The sequence below is a fragment of the Chanodichthys erythropterus genome, chromosome 5 (genome assembly GCF_024489055.1).
Source record: "Chanodichthys erythropterus isolate Z2021 chromosome 5, ASM2448905v1, whole genome shotgun sequence".
Lineage (NCBI taxonomy): Eukaryota > Metazoa > Chordata > Actinopteri > Cypriniformes > Xenocyprididae > Chanodichthys > Chanodichthys erythropterus.
This window is the reverse complement of record NC_090225.1, coordinates 16,063,725-16,084,129: the sequence shown is the minus strand read 5'-3', so window position 1 is coordinate 16,084,129 and position 20,405 is coordinate 16,063,725. Positions and strand designations below refer to the sequence as shown.

Sequence of the window (20,405 nt, the reverse complement as noted above, 5' to 3'; positions counted from 1 at the left end):
ATGGGCTAACAAGCCAGAGGAACAACAGCTACTAATAGTTCAGTTTATTGTGACTTCTTGGTTGTAGTTTTTACACAGCATAATATTTCTTTGCTAACTCTAGATAAAGTTTCTGTTAATACCATTTGATTCCATTTGCAATTGCACTCAGACTTCTTCAGATCTATAAGCTATAAAAATGTTATTTTAAACCGTTGCAGTGGTATTGAAATCCACTATTAATTTCTTAATTTAAGACACATGGAATAATACAAGTGTATTCATTTTTATACAACAGACTACAGGAAAATAAAATAAAAGAAAATAACAAAAACTGCTGGGACAGTCCCAGTTGAAGAGTTGAAAACTGTTTAAAATATTTATTTATCTTCAAAGTAATGTGACTTCTGATGACTAAGGTGTTTTAGTGACCCATCACATCAATGCACTGGCTGATCTGGCCGAACGTTCATGGTCTTATAAATTTCCTTGAGAAGAAGCAGAGCTGTATCTTCAGATTCCCTGAAGAAAGAGACAAAAAGAGTCTGTATTGTATTTCATAAAATGACTAATACAATTACATAATGACAATGTTATGGAAGATCGCGTACCAGTAACACAGATGACTCTGGAGTGCAAACAGGTATTCGTTAAAGCTCTCGATGGGTTTCTCTTGCAGGACATAATCAATACGATTCCCTCCATTCAGCAGGCCCACTTTTACTCGTGTCTCCTCTTCCTTCTGAGGCTCTGGACTCTCAACCATCTTACTGTCCTCTGCAAACAAACATTGAGATTCAGATTTTGATTGAGTTTGCATTGAAGTGTGCACAGTGAACTGATGAGGCTGAGAGGATGTGCACTGTGGTTGACTCACCTTCCCCTTCCTGCATTTCCTCTTCCGCTTTGATCTGACTGGCGACCATGGCCAGCTGTTCGTGCAGTTGAACAGAAGAGGTGTGAGCACGAGCAAACTCATTCAGAGTCTGCCAAGCACTCTTCAGAGAGCTGATGAAGCCTTGCTTAATGTCAGAGCCCATCCTGGATAAACTCTCTTTTAATTCTGGATGCAAGACAAAAAAAATTAATTAAATCTCATACTAAAATAAATCTCGAAAATAAAAAAATAATTTATTTATTGTTTGTTTTTATATATAGAAAGAAAGAAAGAAACACACACACATTTGATGAAATCCGAGAGCTTTCTGATCTGCCTAATACACAGCAACGTCATAAATTTCATGGCCCAGAAAGGTAGTAAAGACAGAATAGTCCATGTGACTACAGTGGTTCAACCTTAATGTTATGATGTGACATTGCTGTGTATAAGGAGATCAGAAAGCTCTTGGATTTCATCAAAAATATCTTAATTTGTGTTCCTTATGGGTGTAAGGAGTAATTAATGACGGAATGTTCATTTTTGGGTGAACTAACCCTTTAACTGCAAAGAAATTGTTACATACCGAGATGAAGCCTCTTCCTCCCTTTATGATGAGGGATCAAAACCGGCTCCAGTTCAATGTCTGGTAAGATCATGGGTTCGATTCTGTATGCAACTGGATCCAGCTGAGAGCACAATATCATCAATGTATTAGCGACACAGCTAACCCTGAGAATGTTAAAGTTCCAAATCTTGTTCATTATTCTTCATTTACACTGACACTTTAGTCATAAACCATGTGATTTCCAAAAGATCAGATGCAGCTGTAGAGAAGCAGTTAGACAAGCTAAGACACAACTCACTGGATGGTAGATGTTGAAGAACCCTTTGCAGGTGGGAAGCTGGTAAGACTCTTCGATTTTCTCCACCCCACGTACTGTCAGAAACATACCGATGGGAGAGCCGAGAGCAAAGAAATTCACCGGTTCAAAGTCCAGAGCGTGATATACCACGGACACCTGGAGGAGAACAACCAAGATTGCAGAGCATGTTCACGTTTTAGTCCCACAATCAGGTTCTGATAAAATTATCTTCATTTAATCATATTGGTCCATAGATCAATTTGGGATGGTGTATATTCGAGCTTTACCTGTCCTGTGCCTATTTCGAAATAGTTGTAATCTACATGGATTGAGGACATGTTTCTTCCCGCTGGCAGTTTGCTGATGGCAGTATCTGGTGTGGGCTCTGTCTGGACAGGAGGTTGGGTCTCTTTCGGTTCCTCTTTTTCTACAATTTTCTCTTTCACAGCCTTTCGTGCAGCCTGTTGAGAAGAAAATGTGTTTCAAAGCATCACATTAGAATGAAAAAATGAAAACCTGATGCAATATAAAGACAACTGAAAATTTGCCTGTTTTGCAGACTTCTCTTTGACAAAGTTGGCAAGTTTTTTACGTGGCCCCAGAGGAATACTCATTTCTTTTAGGTCATCTATTGTGCACAACAGCTGCAATAGAAATAGAGATATAGCAGTGATTAGTTACTTATTGTTTTCAATATAAAAATGTGTAAAAACAAATTTAAAATGCTCTCACCAGAGACTCAACATCAATCTTCTCATTTTCGAAGGTGCTCAGATACTCAGACAAACCCAGCATCTCCAGAACAGATGACATGTTGCCAATCTCCTCTTCTTCCTCTTTAGCCTCTTCCTCAGCAGCCTCTACTGTAGGCACTTCATTGGCCTGGACCACGGGACTTACCTACAACAATTAAACAATTAAAATAAGAGAAAGCCATAAACAGACCATGTCATATTTTAATATACAACCTTAATAAACATGCATCATTTTAAGATCATCCTCATCTAAAATGTACTGATACCTGTTTCACATTAGTCGGAGCATTTCCATTGGTTACTGGATCTGATAAAGGTGAGCTGACCTTCTGATTGGACAGCAGGTCAAAAAGTATCAAAGAGCCTAAAGATTAGGGGAAAATAATAAATTGTAATACAAATATGAATACTAGTTCAGTTCAATACATGGTGTTGTCACACACTATAAGTGTACTCTAATAGTGCATCACTTTAGTTCAATTTTTATCTTAATCATTTAAGACCATGATTCAGAGTTAAAGCATGTAAAAGGAAAGGTTTCTCACCCAAGCTGTGTCCAGCCACGGACACTCTGCCTTTGAAGTCTGGGTTTCTTTGCATGAAAAGTGCATGCAAGCGGTTTATTTCAAATGCCACGGTGTCCATAATGGTCTGGCAGTAGGTTGGGCTGTTGTAGAAAAGCACGTCTAAGAGCGTTTCATTAGTGAAGTGACGCAAACGACCTGTGCTGGGCAGAGTAATCTTCTTTATCCTCCTACATGATTCAAAACATAAAAAGACAGAAAGAACTACTGGTAAATTACAAAACAAAAGGTTTATGATATTACAGACATTCAGGCAGAAATGTATAGAGATTTCAAGTTCATAGCAGAACCAACTGTTTTTTTTTAGTTAAAAAAAAAAAAAAAAAAAAAATATTTTCTTAAAAAAGGTTCCTAAACTTTCTGACCAGCCAATTTCCTTTTTTTTTTTCCCAGAGTGGGATAAAACTTGATCAAAAATACAGTAAAAAACACACTATTGTGAAATATTATTACAATTTAAAATAACTTTTCTCTTTTTATATATTTCAAAATTGTTATTTATTCCAATGACGACAAAGCTGAATTTCTTCAGCAGCCATTACCCAAGTCTTTAGTGTCACATGATCCTTTGGAAATCATTCTAATATAATGATTTGGTGCTCAAGAAACATTTCTTATTACTATCAATGTTGAAAATTGTGCTGCTTTTTGGTTGTGATACATTTTTTCCAGGATTCTTTGATAGATAGAAAGTTCAAAAGAACAGCATTTATTTGAAGTGGACATTTTGTAACATTCTAAATGTATTTATTGTCACTTTTAAAAAATCTAATGTCTTTGTCACTTTTGATCACAATTTGTTCAAAACAAGCTCAGATAGACGCCAACAGAGACACTGATTTGACAAAACCCGACGAAGTGTCTGTTGTTGCTGTGTGAACTGGCCTTAAAGGGATAGTTTAATTTCTTTAAAAAAAAAAAAAGGAGAAATTGTCATCAGTAATTTGTATTTTGAATAGATTTAACATTATTAAATTATATAAAATTATATATTGGTGGCTGAAGGGCCTGTGCAAAAGAAAGTGATCAGCAAAAACAAAAATGGGAACAATAGTTTTAGGCCTAATATAGAGCACCCAAGTAAGGCTTCTTCTGAATGTGGCTGAATGTTGTGTCTCTACCTGTCAACCCCTGTAGCATCACCGTGCAGAGCCGTGTGCCAGTGCACAGGCAGAAACTCCACACGACTTATAACATGATCATCACGAGCCTTCTTAAAATGACTCTGCAACAACTTCAAGGACACACTGCGGAAGTCATCCACTGAAAACATAAACACACAGTTTGACTTAAGTGCAATATAACAGTATGATTCGTTTTCACTGAAAGTGTTTGACTGAAATCCTTAGAAAACTGTTTTCATCAGGAGACTAAAAAATGTGTGTGTAACATACCACACTCCACCATGCTCCTGAACCTCAGATCACAGACGGGGCCGATGCCATGCACCATAAACACCAGATGATCCACCTGAGGCATCTCACCTACACAGGAAAAGACAATTTTCTTCAGTGATTCTGCCATGCTCTGCATTCACCTTCAAATAATACCCAAGAATCTTGAGTTTGAGGGCTGTTTGATGAGTTGTATTTTGAAACATTTTGAAAGTTGGCGGATTTTAAAATGAGAAACAGCAAAACAAATCACAATTTTTTTGTCTGGCTTAAATGAGAACAAAAGGCTGATTTACCATCAGGAACTTCATCATGATCATCATCCACACCCCTCTTGACAACCCGAGGTCGGGTCTGACCGTCCTGCGTCGTGCCCCACTCATCAGGCACGGCAGATGGCTGAAACTGCACAATCACCTGAGGAACCAACCAATCATTTATGCTACAAGAAACAGTTTACTATAACTAGTGTCTGTTCTAAGAGTACATTTACACGACAACGATGTACTAAAAAAAGGGAACGATTTTTCACGATTTTCCAAGTACAAGCAACAACGTTGTCAAAACAATCCCCAATCACACAGATCTGCGAAAATGGTTAAAAACGCTGTATTATCCTGCCAGTCCAGTAGTTGGCAATGCCATTTTGTAAGCAACACTACACGTCTATAAACTGAACACGTAGTAAACATGCGCATGACGTCACCATTTTCGCAAATCAGGTTTTTGTAGTTTACACGGAAACAGTCACGGTATCGTCTCTGAAACCTTTGAAAAAATTTGCGTTTTCATGCCCCCAAAACACCACTGTTGTGTAAATGAAAGGCCAAAATACATAAAAAGTTGTCCATTATTAGTTGAAAATGATGTGTAAACTGCCTTTAGAGCATTTGAAAAAGTTGTACCTTTGGATTGTGCATTACGATGGTCTCACCAGATGGGAATTCCAGTCGTCGATGCCACTGATTAGTGGTAACAGCTTTCTTATATTCGGCCTGTTTACAGCAGACATAACAGATAAAGCAGTTCAAATGGCATCCTAATAATCAGTGTTCTGAATACTAATGAGAAAAAAGTATTGGGGAGCACAAACCTCCAGCTTCTCACTGAACTCTTCTGAATAAGGGATGAAGCGACTGTCTGTGTCTCCTTTGTAGAACCAGGAACAGCGGCGGACCTCGGTGGGCTCTTCCTCCCAGTATACGGAGGTCCGTATGCGATCATACAGCTGCACGTCATAGCGCCCTCCATCCGTACACACAATCACATTCTCTGGATCTGGCTGAACTGAATCAACAGATTGCAAAGTGACTATGTTGTGAAATAGACTAAGAATGGCCATATGCTCTTGGCATACATAGAAAAACACTTTACTATTGTTTAAAAAACAAATTAAGTTACAGTGACAGAGGCATTTAGCCTAACATTACTCAACTTAGTTTTCCTAAAAGTAAACAGCTGGTTTCATACATCATAAGTCAGAGAACTATTGCCAAAGTTTTGGCAGTGCCTTGTACAATTTTTCTGCCAATTTAAGTGGGTTTGATGAAAACACTCCCTGTCTTACCAGAGTTGAACGTCTCTTCCAAGCGAATGGAATCCAGGATACTAAAGGGAAGCCAGACCATCTTTGACTCCACTTGTTTACAGTAGAACCAGTGATGTTGGATAGGTTCATAAACATTATATGTGTATGGCACCATTGTGTTGGCAGGGACTAACGGTCCAGCCATGCCAGTCGATCCAGGGGGTGGTGGAATCTGTGGTGGGGGAGGCTGAAGAATAGCAAAACAGTATAAGGACAAAGTACAATCCCTTTTTAAAACTATTACAAAATATGCCAGGTTTATTAAACATGCTTAAAAACACAATTAAGTGAGTCTTTTTTATCTCAATTTTATGAACATTACATAAGGATGCACCAATATCAATATTCTGGTCGATACAAATACGACCAGATATTTTTTTTGTTGTTGTTGTTATAGTTCATAAATCATATTCATATTCTTATTTTGTATGTATTAATATTAAAATGTAATATTATTTTGTCTAAATAAATGACAAATAAAATATTAAAATATTTTTTTTTATAAAGTGAATTAAGTTATTACAACATTACACTGTATATTTTTTTTATTTTTATAACTAAAAATAATAAAAATTGATAGTGGTAATGGTGAAGGGATGGATTCTGGAATCCACTGCCGCTTCAATATATATCTTTTAAGTTATTAATCAACATTTATATTTCTGTTAAATTATGTGAATGACTTCAATGCATGTTAAAGGATCCTCTGTACCTCTCACTGAGAGAAAAGAACATGTTATCAGTATGTTTCGGGGAAAGTTTCCTGCTCAGAGCAGATCTCAGATCAACTTCAGCCTTGAAGAAGCTGTGAATCGTGTATGTGCGCTAAGTGTTTTGTGCAGGTCCCTTTGTATTGGACAACTGGCATTCTGCTTGAGACCAGCAGACGCTATGTCATGACCCCAAAAGGACATCCGGTACCTAAATCCAGGGTCCCCCTCGTCATCTCCATGACGAAGGCAGATATGCTTCTTACTATCTGTCCACGTGTGGAAAATTTGTAATCTTGTCTATTTTTCTTAGCCAATCAGAATCATCCAACCTGAAGTAATGACGTAGTTAGTTGACTCTGTTAGAGTATAATTGTTATGGAAATGTGAATGTACGCAGAGCGGCCTTACAAACTCGTGAGACTTGAAGCTGGCTTCTGCTGATGAAACTGCAAACTATTCTTCATTAAATTTTTCTTGAATTAAGATGCCTATCTTTTTAAACTTTGACTCCGGGTCTTCATTCGACATATTTGGTTTCAAGGGTCCTAAACTGTTTATCCCCAACAATGGAAATAAAATTGAAATAACATAAAATATAAATGAGATGAAATAAGAGTGAAATAAGTTTAAGCTGAAGTACTAAAATGACTAAAACTAAAACAGAAATATTAGAACAAACAGGAAAAAACACTAAGAAAAATGACAAAAGAACAACAAAGGTTTAAAAAAAAAAATGTAAATGGAAAATATAATCATTCAAAATATTAATAATACTTTAAGTGTATAAATAACACTAAAGTATCACTATTGTACAGTATGAAAAAAATAAGATTTTATTTGATGTTATTGTATTATTAGTGTTTTAAAAGATTAATTTTAAATGAGCATTAGATGATGGCAAAGGTAATCTAAATGTAAAACAGGAATTGAGCATGAATAATTAAATACCAATATCGGCTGCTATAAATCAAATATCAATTGATTACAATAAAAACATTTATAAAAAATCTCTAATGCATTTCTAATATTAACTGCAGTCAGTCTCAGTAGAAAATGAAAAACTCTGATAATGGCAGCAGATGATATTTTGAGTATTACAGAGCCAGTAAAATCTCTCTTATATGTAACTAGACAAAGATGCCATTACATGACCAACCTTGGTGAATGCTGTGGGTGGAGTCTGGAATGAGGGAGCAGGTGTCGCCTGAGAATAGGGGTTTAGATGCTGGGGTGTTTGGCTGGGGGGCTGCTGCTGTAATTCAGGAGCCATGAGATAGGGACTAGCTTTGCTACTGGCAGCTGTGTGACGGTAAGGATTATAGGACTGCTGGGAGCTCTGCGGAGGAGGAGTCGGTGCATTAGGCGGAGGAGTGTATGTACCCACAGGAGTCTGATTAGCAACAGTGCCATACTGCTGAATGGGGTTCATGTGAGATATTGGTGGGTTTAGAGGCAGACTAGCTGCAATGGATACAGGTGACGGGCCTGTTGTTGATGGAACGACAGTGGCGGGTGGAGGTGGGCATGGTTGCTGCCCAATAGAGGCAAACGGGTCGCTGCTGTTGGTGGTGCTTGAGAAATAATTGAACGTCGAGGCCTGAGGAGCTGCTGATGACGTCTGACCAAGAAAACTGTCTTCTTCTCCAACTTCACTGGCATCATCTTTACAGAGGATCACATAAAGAAATATACATCAAATTTATAGTTTAGAATATTAGTATATGATATTAATATATATCAGTATTTATATTATACTATTAGTATAAAGAAATACACAAACTTAATTTATTCGGTTAGTTGGAATATAATAACAAAAAGCACTCAGGCTATAATAAATACTGGCCTGGATTGAATCTGTCTTCCTGCAATAATAAAAACCCTCAAAATTAAAAACAAAACTAAGCTTAAAAAAAATTAAATAAATAGCAATACAAATGTATTAAAATTATTATCAATTGCTGTGATGTTTTTAATCTATTCACAGGTGAAATATGAATATGAAAATAGAGCTTCAGGATGAAGACTGACTTTGATATTTCCAGATTTTATAAATGTTTTCATCAATATCAGTTAGAGCATATGAGGACAAATGCATATGGCATTTTTTAAAATGAACCTTGTCATTTCAGGACATATTAGTAATGGTTCTTCAAAAGATGCAGATGTATATTTATGTGTTCCTATAATATATAATGTAATTTAAATTATGTTTTGGTGTGATGACAGGTGGTTTCAGGGACAGTGGGTGATAATGTAACGCAAATCTTATCATTCTGATGAAACGAAATGGCAGTTTTGAGTTAAGATCATAGTAATGAAAACTGATTAATTTCACACTGAAAACGTTACCGTTTAGTGTACATTTGCCCTGTATATAAAAGTGAGTGTAACGTCAACTGTTCTCCTTTACTAATCAAACAAATAAAATAAATACAAAATTCATAAAATATTTGACAACAGTAAAAACGGGAAATTCTGTTTACTGGATTTAAGAGTAAAATAACCTTATAGAAATCATGAGCTAATTATCATAAAGAGCAGAGACCTTTGAGCTGAAAAAAAGAGGAAAGCTAACATCACTAGCCACGTAAAGCAGCTCATTTGAAGACTTTATAAGCTCACCTCCAGATAAAACCGCCGGGCCGGTGGCCTGACTGACCGGTAAGAACGGCAGGCTGAAGTTGAACTCCGGTGCTCCTGAAAACAGCAGATTTGAGCCGCTGTTAGGGATGTTATTGGCTTTCCTATCAGCCATTTTCAATAAAATATTACACGTAGCTTGTCCTCCAGTCGGAACAGGCAGAGCTTTTTTACAACACTTCCTGGTTCGTCACTGTGGAGATAAAGGGGTACGCTGGATTTTCACAGATCTGTGCTTTCATTGATCGTCTGAAAGGTTCATTCGGTCGTCGACTCTGATGACTAGTGCTTGACATACAGATTTGCGTCACGTTGACGTCCTAAGGCAAAAGTAATCAACGACAAACAACGTCGATAGTTTAATTTCTTTCGTTTTCTTTTAAAAACAGTCATGATGCTAGAAAGCAAAACGCTAATAAATATTTACATAAAATATGTACAAACATGTACAACAACTTCTTACTCGAATGGTTGAATAAATGCCAAATTTCAAAAAGAATTTTCTGGAAACACTCTGAATTCATCAATCATCTTGGTTCTTGAACATAACTAACTCACTTATTGTAACTTAATATTTATATATAATTCTGAATTATATTTTATATAATTATTTAATATCTACTTTAATATAAACATTGTTTGTAGAAAGGGTTTGACTAATTGCTACTTTGTTTACTAAAGCCACTATCGGTGAACTACTGTCTAGTCTTCGTCGACTAGACAGTAGCGAAGCAAACATGCCCCCTGGTCACATGGTCGTTTTTATGACGCAATTTTCCCGCCACGGCGTATTGTGCGGCGCTGAACTCTGGAACGTGCTTGTTGTAGTTCTTGTCAAAACAGTATTAGTTTTAACTTTTGTGAGTTTCTTAATCCTGCAGCGATGCCTACGGTTCACGACTGGATCAATAATCCACTGGGTGTCGTTGACGGGATGTTCGGTAAGAAGCAGCAGTCAAAATGTGTTTGTCCTACTAATTCGCATTTCGAAGAGGAGCATGTGATCATCATTATGTGCTATGATTTTTAAAGTTTAACTTGGATATACTGACCTGAATTATACTGTAAATAACCATGCTAAAAGGTGATTATGCTTTGTGTTCCTACAGCCCAGAGTCACTCCAGTCCAGACTGGGAGAAGAAAGTTGTGGAGTATTTCAAAGAGAAACTGAAACTTAACGATGCTCACACATGGGTAAGTTAAGTGTTAAAATCATATCTGCTCTGGTATTTTTAGTGTTTTAACACATGTTAATAGCTTAGTGCAATGTTTTTGCAAAAGTAAAGGAATCTAAGTGTTTGTCTTTAGTATAGTGGTCAGTCAATTTTGTTCTGATATGAGGAGTGGTTTGTTTTGACAGATGGCATAGATATCATGCAATAGACTTTATTGGAAATTATTAATGTCATTCATCTGCTGGTTTTTCTAGGTTCCATCTCTGAATGATGTTCCCCTGCACTACCTGAAGCCTAATAGTCTTGTGAAATTCCGTTGCATGGTCCAAGATATGTTTGATCCGGAATTTTTCATGGGTGTTTATGAGATGAGTGATCCCACATCAAACTCTAAAGTAAGTACTACTAAACCTGTCTGATTTAAAAATCCATTCGCTCAGGTTTTTTCTCAAACATAATGGTATACATAAATACAGTCCATTAATTCCACCTGGGAATTTTGAGATAAAAGGCCTGTTTGAATAATTTCTAAACCTGTCCTCACAGCAGGTGAAATGTGGAAAATACAAAGATGTCACAGAGTGTGGGGTGAGTAAATATTTGCCTTGTTAACTAACAAAGAGCACAGACCAATGCATTTATGTACTAAGCCTTGTATAAATGTTTATGTTCAAATTCTGGGTATGATTTTTATGGTTTTGGTCAAATTGACCCTAATTTGATTCAATACAATTGATCAAAAATCACACTATTAAAAAAAAAAAAACAATACCAGCAAACCATTAACATTAATAAACTTTTATTTGTTCATGAACTTGTGAATTTTATCAAAAATATATTTTTTTAAATTACTTTTAAAACAAAAGTGTGGAAAAGCACTTCTTCTGTGTGCTTTCCTGAAGCTCAAACAGTAGAGCAAAGCAACACCAAGATAGTGGGTTCAAATCTTTATGAACTGAACATGCATTAAATGGTAAAAATGTGTGCTATCAATGCAGTGTAAGTTTCTTCTGATTAAAGTGTCTTCCAATAGCATATTTGCAAATGCCCTCAGAGGGTAGTTGAGAAACTGACATGACAAAGTACATCAAAAAAGATTTTATTTTGGGTCTGTGCAGCTTCCTTTAAAGGTGCCATTGAACGTTTTTTATAAGATGTAATATAAGTCTAAGGTGTCCCCTGAATGTGTCTGTGAAGTTTCAGCTCAAAATACCCCATAGATTTTTTTAAAAAATTTTGGGGCATCATTAGAAATGCGCCGATTCAGGGCTGCTGCCCCTTTAAATCACGCGCTCTCCGCCCCTTCCCGAGCTCTCGACTCTATCACTGCATAAACAAAGTTCACACAGCTAATATAACCCTCAAAATGGATCTTTACAAAGTGTTCGTCATGCAGCATGTCTAATCGCGTAAGTACAGTGTTTATTTGGATGTTTACATTTGATTTTTGAATGAGTTTGAGGCTGTGCTCCGTGGCTAACGGCTAATGCTACACTGTTGGAGAGATTTATAAAGAATGAAGTTGTGTTTATGAATTATACAGACTGCAAGTGTTTAAAAATGAAAATAGTGACGGCTCTTGTCTCCGTGAATACAGTAAGAAACGATGGTAACTTTAACCACATTTAACAGTACATTAGCAACATGCTAACGAAACATTTAGAAAGACAAATATCACTAAAAATATCATATCATGGATCATGTCAGTTATTATTGCTCCATCTGCCATTTTTCGCTATTGTCCTTGCTTGCTTACCTAGTCTGTTGATTCACCTGTGCAGATCCAGATGTTAATACTGGCTGCCCTTGTCTAATGCCTTTCATAATGTTGGGATCATGGGCTGGCATATGCAAATATTGGGGGCGTACAGCCCGACTGTTACGTAACTTATGTTGAGATTCGCCTGTTCTTCGGAGGTCTTTTAAACAAATGAGATTTATATAAGAAGGAGGAAACAATGGAGTTTGAGACTCACTGTATGTCATTTCCATGTACTGAAGTCGTTATTCAACTATGCCGAGGTAAATTCAATTTTCAATTCAATGGCACCTTTAAAGGGATAGTTCACCCAAAAATGGGTGAGAACATGAATATCCTCATGACATTCCAAACCTTTAAGATTTTTGTTCATCTTTGGAACACAAATGAAGATGTCTTTCAATAGACAGCTACGCAACTACCACTTTGACGCTTCAAAAATGTTCATAAAGAGATGCTAAAACTAATTTGTATGAATTGAGCGGTTTAGTCCAAATTTTCTAAAGTGAAAGTTTTACAATCGCTTAATGAACTTTTTTAAGAGTCAAAGTGGTAGTTGTGTAGATGGGGGGACAGAAATCTCAGATTTAATCAAAAATATCTTTATTTCTGCTCTGAAGATGAACTGAGGTCTTATGGGTTTGGAACGACTTGAGGATGAGTAATTAATGACAGAATTTTCATTTTTGGGTAAACTAACCCTTTAAATAGACATAAGCAACTGGACTTTATATCAGCAGGTGGACTTTAACTCAAGAAACACAGTGACATCAGAGAGACAGACGTTTTATTGTGTCCCCATCCCGGGAGAATCTCAGTGGGTCAAGGAAATATCCTTTATAAGAACCAAAGAACTATCTTGTTTACACTTAGGATTCTACCAGCGTTCTCACCAAATATTATTGGTGGTTTCTCTTCATCCTTATTGACCAATATGGTAGTTCATCTATCCTTAACGGCTCAGAACATCTACGCCGGCACCAGTCAGGCTCGAGTGGTGCCCTCCACTTCCTATGTCCCGAACAGGCATAAGCGCAGCTATGAGGAAGACGATGATATGGACACACAGCCCCAACAGATGAAAGATGTCAGTCAAGGTAAGAAGGAAAAATTAACTTTATCGGTCTGAAAAATGAATTTCCAATGAGTGTGGAAATTTTTAAATCAATCAAGTATACGGGTTCATGTTCAAGATTTAAAATTTGACATTTTTCTTCAAACAGGAGCTCACAGCTTTGTGGAGTCTCATGGCAACATGGAGCCGAAGCGTCAGGAGACAAAAGCCCCCAGTCAGGACTCGTCCCCAACACACTGCACATCCAGTCTGGACCTCAACTTCCCTTTGCCTGAAGAAAAGGGCCCAGCCTGCCTTGTTAAGGTTTAACTGGTCCTTCATTTTAAACTCTTAAACCATCATCTTGACAGACATTCAATTAAATTTTTTTTTTTTTTTGTAGGTTGTCATTTTTAATGCATACTTTTTAGACTAACACTATAATCAAGTTGTCTTGAGCAGGCACATGTTAACATTGTAATTTGCTTGATATAATATGATGGTTTGCTCCATTGGATTGTTCCCCACCTACACAGACAGTCGTGTAACTTGGCCATCTTCTGTAATTGGCAGGTATATGAGAACTGGGACAGTTTCAAACTGAATGACATGTTGGAAGTATTTGGCATCCTTTCTGTGGACCCTGCCTTGAGTGTGATTGCAGATGAAAGGTAATCTGCAGCCTTTTTTGATGGCTGTAATTGCAATAGGAGATTCTCTATGATTAAACTGTAATATATTGTTTGTTTCATGCTTTCAGAGAGGCGTCTTCACTGCTTGACCCCACAGAAGGCATGGAGACTGTGGAGGAGCAAAGAGTTCACAGCCCGCCAGCATCCCTTGTACCACGACTGCACATGCTTTATGCCCAGCCTCTAGTGCACAACAACCCACTACTGCCCTCTAGTGCCTTGGAGAATAATGGAGACTGTAAGACATCACTCTTATGGATCAGTGAATTAGGTCTTGCAGTGTAAATCAGTGTTGTTTTTAGTATTATTTATATACTTTTAATAGCAGACATTCGACTTTGCCCAGAAGTTCTGTGAGTCTCGACCGCAAATTAAATGCAATATCCAGGAAATCAAGCCTGTTTTCAACTGGTGCGTTTTTAGTGATTCGATCACAGGTGGGCAGCCAAGATGCTTTACCGTTTACACCTGGCATTATCATGCATTTCAAATGCATCTCCTGTGAACTCTTGCATTTGTATTTCTTCGAGACCTTCCCCTGTGTCACACTCTACATAACTTTCTATTTTGGCGCATGAATACTATTGAATGAACGAATCCATGTTACGCAGCTCACAAGAATGAATATAATGTAATGTAGCATATTTTATATTACAGTATTTAATAATTATCTGAATTTTAACTTAGGTTTTTAGTTTTCATTTTAATTAAAGTTTTAATAATTTTATTTTATTATTTTTCAATTTTGCTTTAATCTATATTTCAGTTTTAGTCATTTTTGTACTTAAACTTATTTAATTTCAGTTAGTTGCCAAAGTACAGTAGCGCATTGCTGCCATATACATCTCGTAATAAGATGTAATGTCGTGTACACGTCACGTACAAAATGTAATTTTAATGACATAACACCTCATTATTGACCTAATATGAATATCTTGTTATTACGAGAAAAGATGCTGTTTTAGTGGCATAATATCTCATTATTGTAAAGATGTTGTATTAATGACATAATGTCTCATTATTACGACATAATTAATATTATGTATGTGGCAGCAATGCACCACCTTACCAAAGCAACGTTTCTAATTTAAATTTTTTAGGTTTAAATTTTTCATCTAATAATTTATTTTATTTCAGTGGTATTTCAATTAACGAAAAGTGATTTTTAATATAAGTAACAACATTGGTGTAAATGCAGTTGAGCAGAGCTGCAACTTTCTATTACCATTTAATATTAATGACATTATATTGACAAGAAGATTAAAGTCTTGTCAATATTAAAAAAAAAATACACAAAGAAAATCATTGTTCTTAATTTCTGACTATTTACTTGAACATGTACTAATCCTTTTATTATGACATTATGAAGTATTTTATTATGAAAATACTTTTATTATGAAATTTATTATTATAATTTTTTATTCTTATTACAATAACATTTTTTGTGGTATCAAAGTTGGTAGATAGAGGTGTGAATTTTTAGTATTAGCATCGACTATAGACATTTTGTATTTTGACAACCATGTCTGTGTATCCTGTCTTCAGATTTAAGCAGTGTTCATGGGGAACTGGCTTCAGTCAGAGCAGAGCTGCTCACCTTCCTCACACATGTCCTGTTGGGGGATTCCCTTGCTGCAGAGTACCTCATTCTACATCTCATCTCCAATGTGTACGTTTCTCATTTCGAGTGGCTTTGTTGCATGTCTGAAGTATGACTTTCTGTAGCATGCATCCCCGTTTAATTTATGGCACTAATTTAAGCATTTACAATGTATACTTTGGAAAGTCCTATGCCACCTATTTGCTAGATATTATGATCATTTTCCACAGTGACATGTTTCTTACGCAAACAAACTTACCCACAGTCCACAGTCTAGACTACACATCTTGAAGTTTGCACTGTGTCTTAATTTTAGATACAGCAGACGGGATGTTCTTCCTTTGGGCAAATTCACATTGAATCTCAGCGGCTGTCCTCACAGCTCTCCATACACCGAGCATCTCTACAAGGTCATCCAACAGCTCATGCCATCTGTAAGTCACTTGATGTATCTTCGAATTATATTACTTCTCTCATAGAAATAATTGATTAAATACTGTAATAATAGAAGCTGCCATTACTACTACTACTACTACTACTACTACTATTAAATTTTAATTCCCCTTTCTTGGTAGTCATTCCGGCTATGCATGAGTCTGCACAATATGAACAACCAACGCATGGTGCCCCGGAAAGATTACACGGCTAACCGCCTGGTGAGTGGAACTCTTCAGCTGGCCAATAACACGTCACTGTTTCTGGATGAGACACAGCTGGAGCAGGGCCAACTGGATACCACAGGTGAGAGCACTGATTATAGCAGTGAAAAGTAGTGTGCAGACTAGACAAGACAATAGGAGTCCTAAAGTCTGAGACCACATAGGCTACATTTACATGCAACCTATAATCCTTTTATAATCTTCTTTATGGCTCAGTCGGACTGAAAAGAATTAATGCAAACACCTCAATCCAATTGAAATTATGCACATGCACAGTGCTGTGATGCATGTGTCACTATGCTTCTTGAAAACATGCATATTATTTGAAGGAGACAGAATATTTGCTACATGTTTACTGATATAGATTTTTTTAGATATGACATCAAAGCATCAAGTCATCCACACAGTGACATTCTTGCAGTAGTTTTCTCCATTTCTGTACACGGTGACTGGGAACTGCAAATGTGCTGAAATTTAGTTCAGAACACATGTAATGCACATTTAAATGAATATGTGAATCAGATTGCAAAGTTTAGATTGACTTTTAGAACTTTCAAAAACAGCTTTCAGAATCTGAAATCGTGTTGCATTAATTCGGACTGACAATGCATGACAATGCATTGTTCTCATCATGTTGGAGAACATGATTATCAGGTTTTACACAAACCTGTGGAGTTTATGCAGCTTGAGTTCTTTTGACAGTGGCAAAAGAGACTAATATTCTGAGACATTCTGAAATGTTTGTCCACTAACTGAATAAATAATGTGTAATTTTAAAAGCTGTATAAATTTAAAGAAATCATGATCTCAAACTTTTGGACTCTAGTGTATGAACAGTAGTTTGTCTGTCAGGAAGTGGGTGCTTGTGGTTTTGATACATGCATGTATTCCTGTTTCTAAAAGTATTTATATTCATAATGAGATGTGCATAGACTTAGTTGTTCTTTTGCCAAATTTACACTACAGGAGTGGCATAGAAAGTACTTCTGAAGTGGCATTTAGGTGTCTTCACAGACTTTTTAATGCTGCTCAAAGGTGGCATAAATGCATTTACACTATCACAACTATGCTTTGATACTGAGGGATGAGGCAGGACAGAGCAGGCATAATTTAGCATTGCATCAGTACACTGAATTTTAAGCAGGCATGAGCAGTCTTAACTTTGGATTGCCTTTCGAATTGAGTCTTCATCAATAGTCTTGACATTCTCTGTTTATATCAGTACACTCATCATCCAGCCTCTGTCAGAGACCGTTAATGCTAGAAGGAAGTGTAAACATCCTTTTCTAAAGCAGCTGGCATTTACTTTTAGACTGCATTGCTCTGTTGTTCAGTGCATTTATCTTAGATACACAAGGCTTTGTGTGCTGTCTGTTCCGGGTGTAGGTGTGCGGAATATCACTGCGCTGGGGAACCTGATCTCCTGGCAGAAGGTTGATTACGACTTCAACTACCACCAGATGGAATTCCCCTGCAATATTAACGTGCTTATCGCATCCGAGGGCCGATCGCTCCTCCCGGTAAGAACATCAGGCCTGGGTCTCTTTCAGCGTTTTATTATTAAAATATTACCCACATGTATTTGGGGGCGAATTAGAGAGACCGACATCTTAATTTCCAACAGGTGGAAATGACTTGGGTTGAATGCCTCTCCCATGGGAGTTTCCATCGTGCAGTTGTAAAGATGGCCTAGTATTTCCATTACAGTCCACATGGTTGTCGTCAGCTCCCTGGCTGGGCTCTTATCGTGGCTTTGCCGTGATGCTAACAGCCTGTGGAATGTGCTGTGCTATTCCTGTATGTCAGCTCTCTAGTTGCTATGGTGGCAATTCTATCGAAAGGACATTAGAGGGAGAGGGCAGGACGAGCCACTTATTTAATGGCATGAAAGCTCGATACACAGTATTTTATAAAGTTTAAAAAGGCACTAAAGGTTTAGCAGGGGCAGTTTCATGACTCTTTAATGGCTTGGCATTTCTACAAATGAGAATTTGAAATATCAGAGTCATTTCAAAAACATTCCACAGTAGAAAAAGCAACATTTAAATGAGGTTTTGAAGAGACTTTCTTCTCTGCTTTCTCAGTCTGACTGTCAGGTTCACCTACGACCCACCCTTAATCCACCTAACCTGGAGGAGTACTTGAGCGCGGTGCAGGTGGCGCAGGTTCCATCTCAGCTCAACAAGTATCGCATGTATCTGAGCATGGCACGTGCCCTGAACTACACCATTTCAGATGAGATCACAAAGGTCAGGATTTTGTCTCTGATTGTCCAGATGTTTATGATGATTAAAGCTTTCCTGTAGCTCAGTGGTTAGAGCATGGCACTAGCAATGCCAAGGTCATGGGTTCGATCCCAGGGATTGCACATACTCAGATACAAATGTATAAAATAATGCAATGTAAGTCGCTTTGGATAAAAGTGTCTGCCAAATGCATAAATGTCAAATGTAAATGTAAATGTCTTTGCTGAACTGCATACTACTCTTACTGTTTCTACCATAGAAAAATAAGGTAAAAGCAGAGTAAGGCAGTGTGTCCACCAAAGCGTTTTTAGCCAGCTGAAAACGCTAGGCTCTCAGCTTAAAACGCCTATCTGTGAGCGCTTGAGAGCGCTTCTGCAGCGCAGCGTTTTTTCCCGTTGAGACGCTTTGTTGCTATGATACGGAATATCCGCGTCACTGTTGCAGGTAATTTGTTTCAGACTAAAAATGTTCACACAATGTGGAATTACTTGCTATGTATGTTTGGAGACCAGAAATATTAATTTCTCATCCACTTTGTTTCTGTTTGTACAGCAAGAATGTGACAGTTGGTCGGAGTTGTATTTGTCCCGCCCCTCCTCCACTCTGATTGGATGGCTGGCTAAAAAGTGACAGTGATGAGCGCAGCGTTTTACTCAAAGTTGAACATTCTTCAACTCGAGGCGACCGGTACAAAACGCCGAGCTGTCGGTGCTTGAGCGTGAAAAAGACGCTCAACGCCTCGTTACGCTCCTGGCGTTTAAAAAAACGCAGCGCTCCCATTGAAAACGATTGAAAAAGTACGCTAGCAGCTGGAAAAAATGCTTTGGTGGACACGCGGCCTAAGAGTACTATGTTTCAGATTCAGCACTTGTTTCATGGTTTATGGTCTTGATCTGTAGGCAGTAGAAGAGGACTTTGTTGAAATGCGAAAAGATGACCCTCAGAGTATGTCTGCGGAAGACCTTCATAGATTGCTGGTTGTTGCGAGGTGAGATTTTAATTGCCTTTTTGCAGCTAATCTAGTTCTGTTAACCATAAGCAAATTAAATACCAATTTGTATTCTGTTTCAGGTTGCTGTCATTAAGTCACGGGCAGAACACACTCTCTAGAGAGGGCTGGATGAAAGCCAAGCAGCTAGAGGCCTTGAGAACAAGTCGAACACAGCAGCAGAAATGTGTGAATGGAAACGAGCCTTAAAATATATTGCTATTTACAAATGCTTTAACAGTAACCATACTTGTTAATATTTTGGATTCAAATGTAATGTTTTCATATGGCATGACTTTTTGTACAGGTTTTGTTTTTTTTATACTTCATTTTAAATTTGTGGGAAAACTTACAGACACTGGTGAAGTAGATTTTTGATGTATGCATTGTTAAATTTTGATTTTGGTACTTGCATTGTATATTATCATTTATACGCAAATGCAGACATGTGACAAAGAATAAACTGCCTTACAGCAAACATGTACACTTATGACACAAGGGTATTAGAAAAAATAAAGTTTTCAGAACTTTGCATATATAGTCTTACTTAAAATTTGATGTAACAATTTATAATAAGGTTCCATTAGTTAAGATGAACAATGAAAACTACTGAAGCACTTATTGATCTTAATTTCAACACTTACTAAAATCACAATTTCTATCCGTTAATACTTAATGGACCTGAAGTAACTTCAATTAATGCCCCACTGTGTTTTTAATGTTAACAAAGATTAATAAATGCTGTAACAATCCATTGCTTGTTAATGCATTATCTAATGGGACCTTAAGTGTTACCAAATATGAGAATGACAATAGCAATCTATACTAACAATTG

At 37.2% G+C, this 20,405-nt stretch overlaps 2 protein-coding genes across 3 annotated transcripts; one reads left to right on the top strand and one right to left on the bottom strand.

Moving 5' to 3' along the window:
* Window positions 1-37: 37 nt before the first annotated feature.
* On the bottom strand, window positions 38-9,590 carry sec23ip (SEC23 interacting protein). The gene is made up of 18 exons (XM_067386287.1): window positions 9,379-9,590; window positions 7,913-8,418; window positions 6,023-6,230; window positions 5,549-5,742; window positions 5,361-5,450; window positions 4,752-4,872; window positions 4,456-4,545; window positions 4,183-4,324; window positions 3,023-3,231; window positions 2,744-2,841; window positions 2,455-2,622; window positions 2,271-2,366; window positions 2,010-2,183; window positions 1,723-1,878; window positions 1,443-1,545; window positions 857-1,042; window positions 591-756; window positions 38-501 (listed from the first exon to the last, which is right to left on the bottom strand). The coding sequence occupies exons 1-18, from the start codon at window positions 9,509-9,511 to the stop codon at window positions 420-422; spliced, it is 2,922 nt and encodes a 973-aa protein (XP_067242388.1). The 5' UTR covers window positions 9,512-9,590; the 3' UTR covers window positions 38-419.
* Window positions 9,591-10,172: 582 nt separating this feature from the next.
* mcmbp (minichromosome maintenance complex binding protein) lies at window positions 10,173-20,315 on the top strand. 2 transcript variants are annotated; one of them, XM_067385270.1, is made up of 16 exons: window positions 10,173-10,337; window positions 10,506-10,591; window positions 10,827-10,967; window positions 11,119-11,160; window positions 13,072-13,163; window positions 13,301-13,428; window positions 13,555-13,709; window positions 13,959-14,056; window positions 14,146-14,315; window positions 15,623-15,746; window positions 15,994-16,111; window positions 16,253-16,418; window positions 17,723-17,856; window positions 18,421-18,585; window positions 19,482-19,570; window positions 19,654-20,315. In XM_067385270.1, the coding sequence occupies exons 1-16, from the start codon at window positions 10,280-10,282 to the stop codon at window positions 19,778-19,780; spliced, it is 1,893 nt and encodes a 630-aa protein (XP_067241371.1). In that variant the 5' UTR covers window positions 10,173-10,279; the 3' UTR covers window positions 19,781-20,315. The 2 variants fall into 2 exon arrangements, with proteins under 2 accessions (XP_067241371.1, XP_067241370.1); XM_067385269.1 differs by having other exon boundaries at window positions 13,069-13,163; window positions 19,654-20,313.
* The last annotated feature ends 90 nt before the right edge of the window (window positions 20,316-20,405 follow it).

What these genes read in the sequence shown, in the direction of transcription:
- sec23ip (XM_067386287.1), bottom strand. Translation starts at nt 9,511, where the DNA reads ATGGCTGATAGGAAAGCCAATAACATCCCTAACAGCGGCTCAAATCTG. An exon ending in AGATTGATGTTGAGTCTCTG is followed by an intron (nt 2,367 to 2,454) that starts GTGAGAGCATTT and finishes TTTCTATTGCAG; the next exon opens with CTGTTGTGCACAATAGATGA. An exon ending in CAGAGTCATCTGTGTTACTG is followed by an intron (nt 502 to 590) that starts GTACGCGATCTT and finishes CTCTTTCTTCAG; the next exon opens with GGAATCTGAAGATACAGCTC.
- mcmbp (XM_067385269.1), top strand. Translation starts at nt 10,280, where the DNA reads ATGCCTACGGTTCACGACTGGATCAATAATCCACTGGGTGTCGTTGAC. An exon ending in TCTCAGTGGGTCAAGGAAAT is followed by an intron (nt 13,164 to 13,300) that starts ATCCTTTATAAG and finishes GGCTCAGAACAT; the next exon opens with CTACGCCGGCACCAGTCAGG. An exon ending in AGATTGCTGGTTGTTGCGAG is followed by an intron (nt 19,571 to 19,653) that starts GTGAGATTTTAA and finishes ATTCTGTTTCAG; the next exon opens with GTTGCTGTCATTAAGTCACG.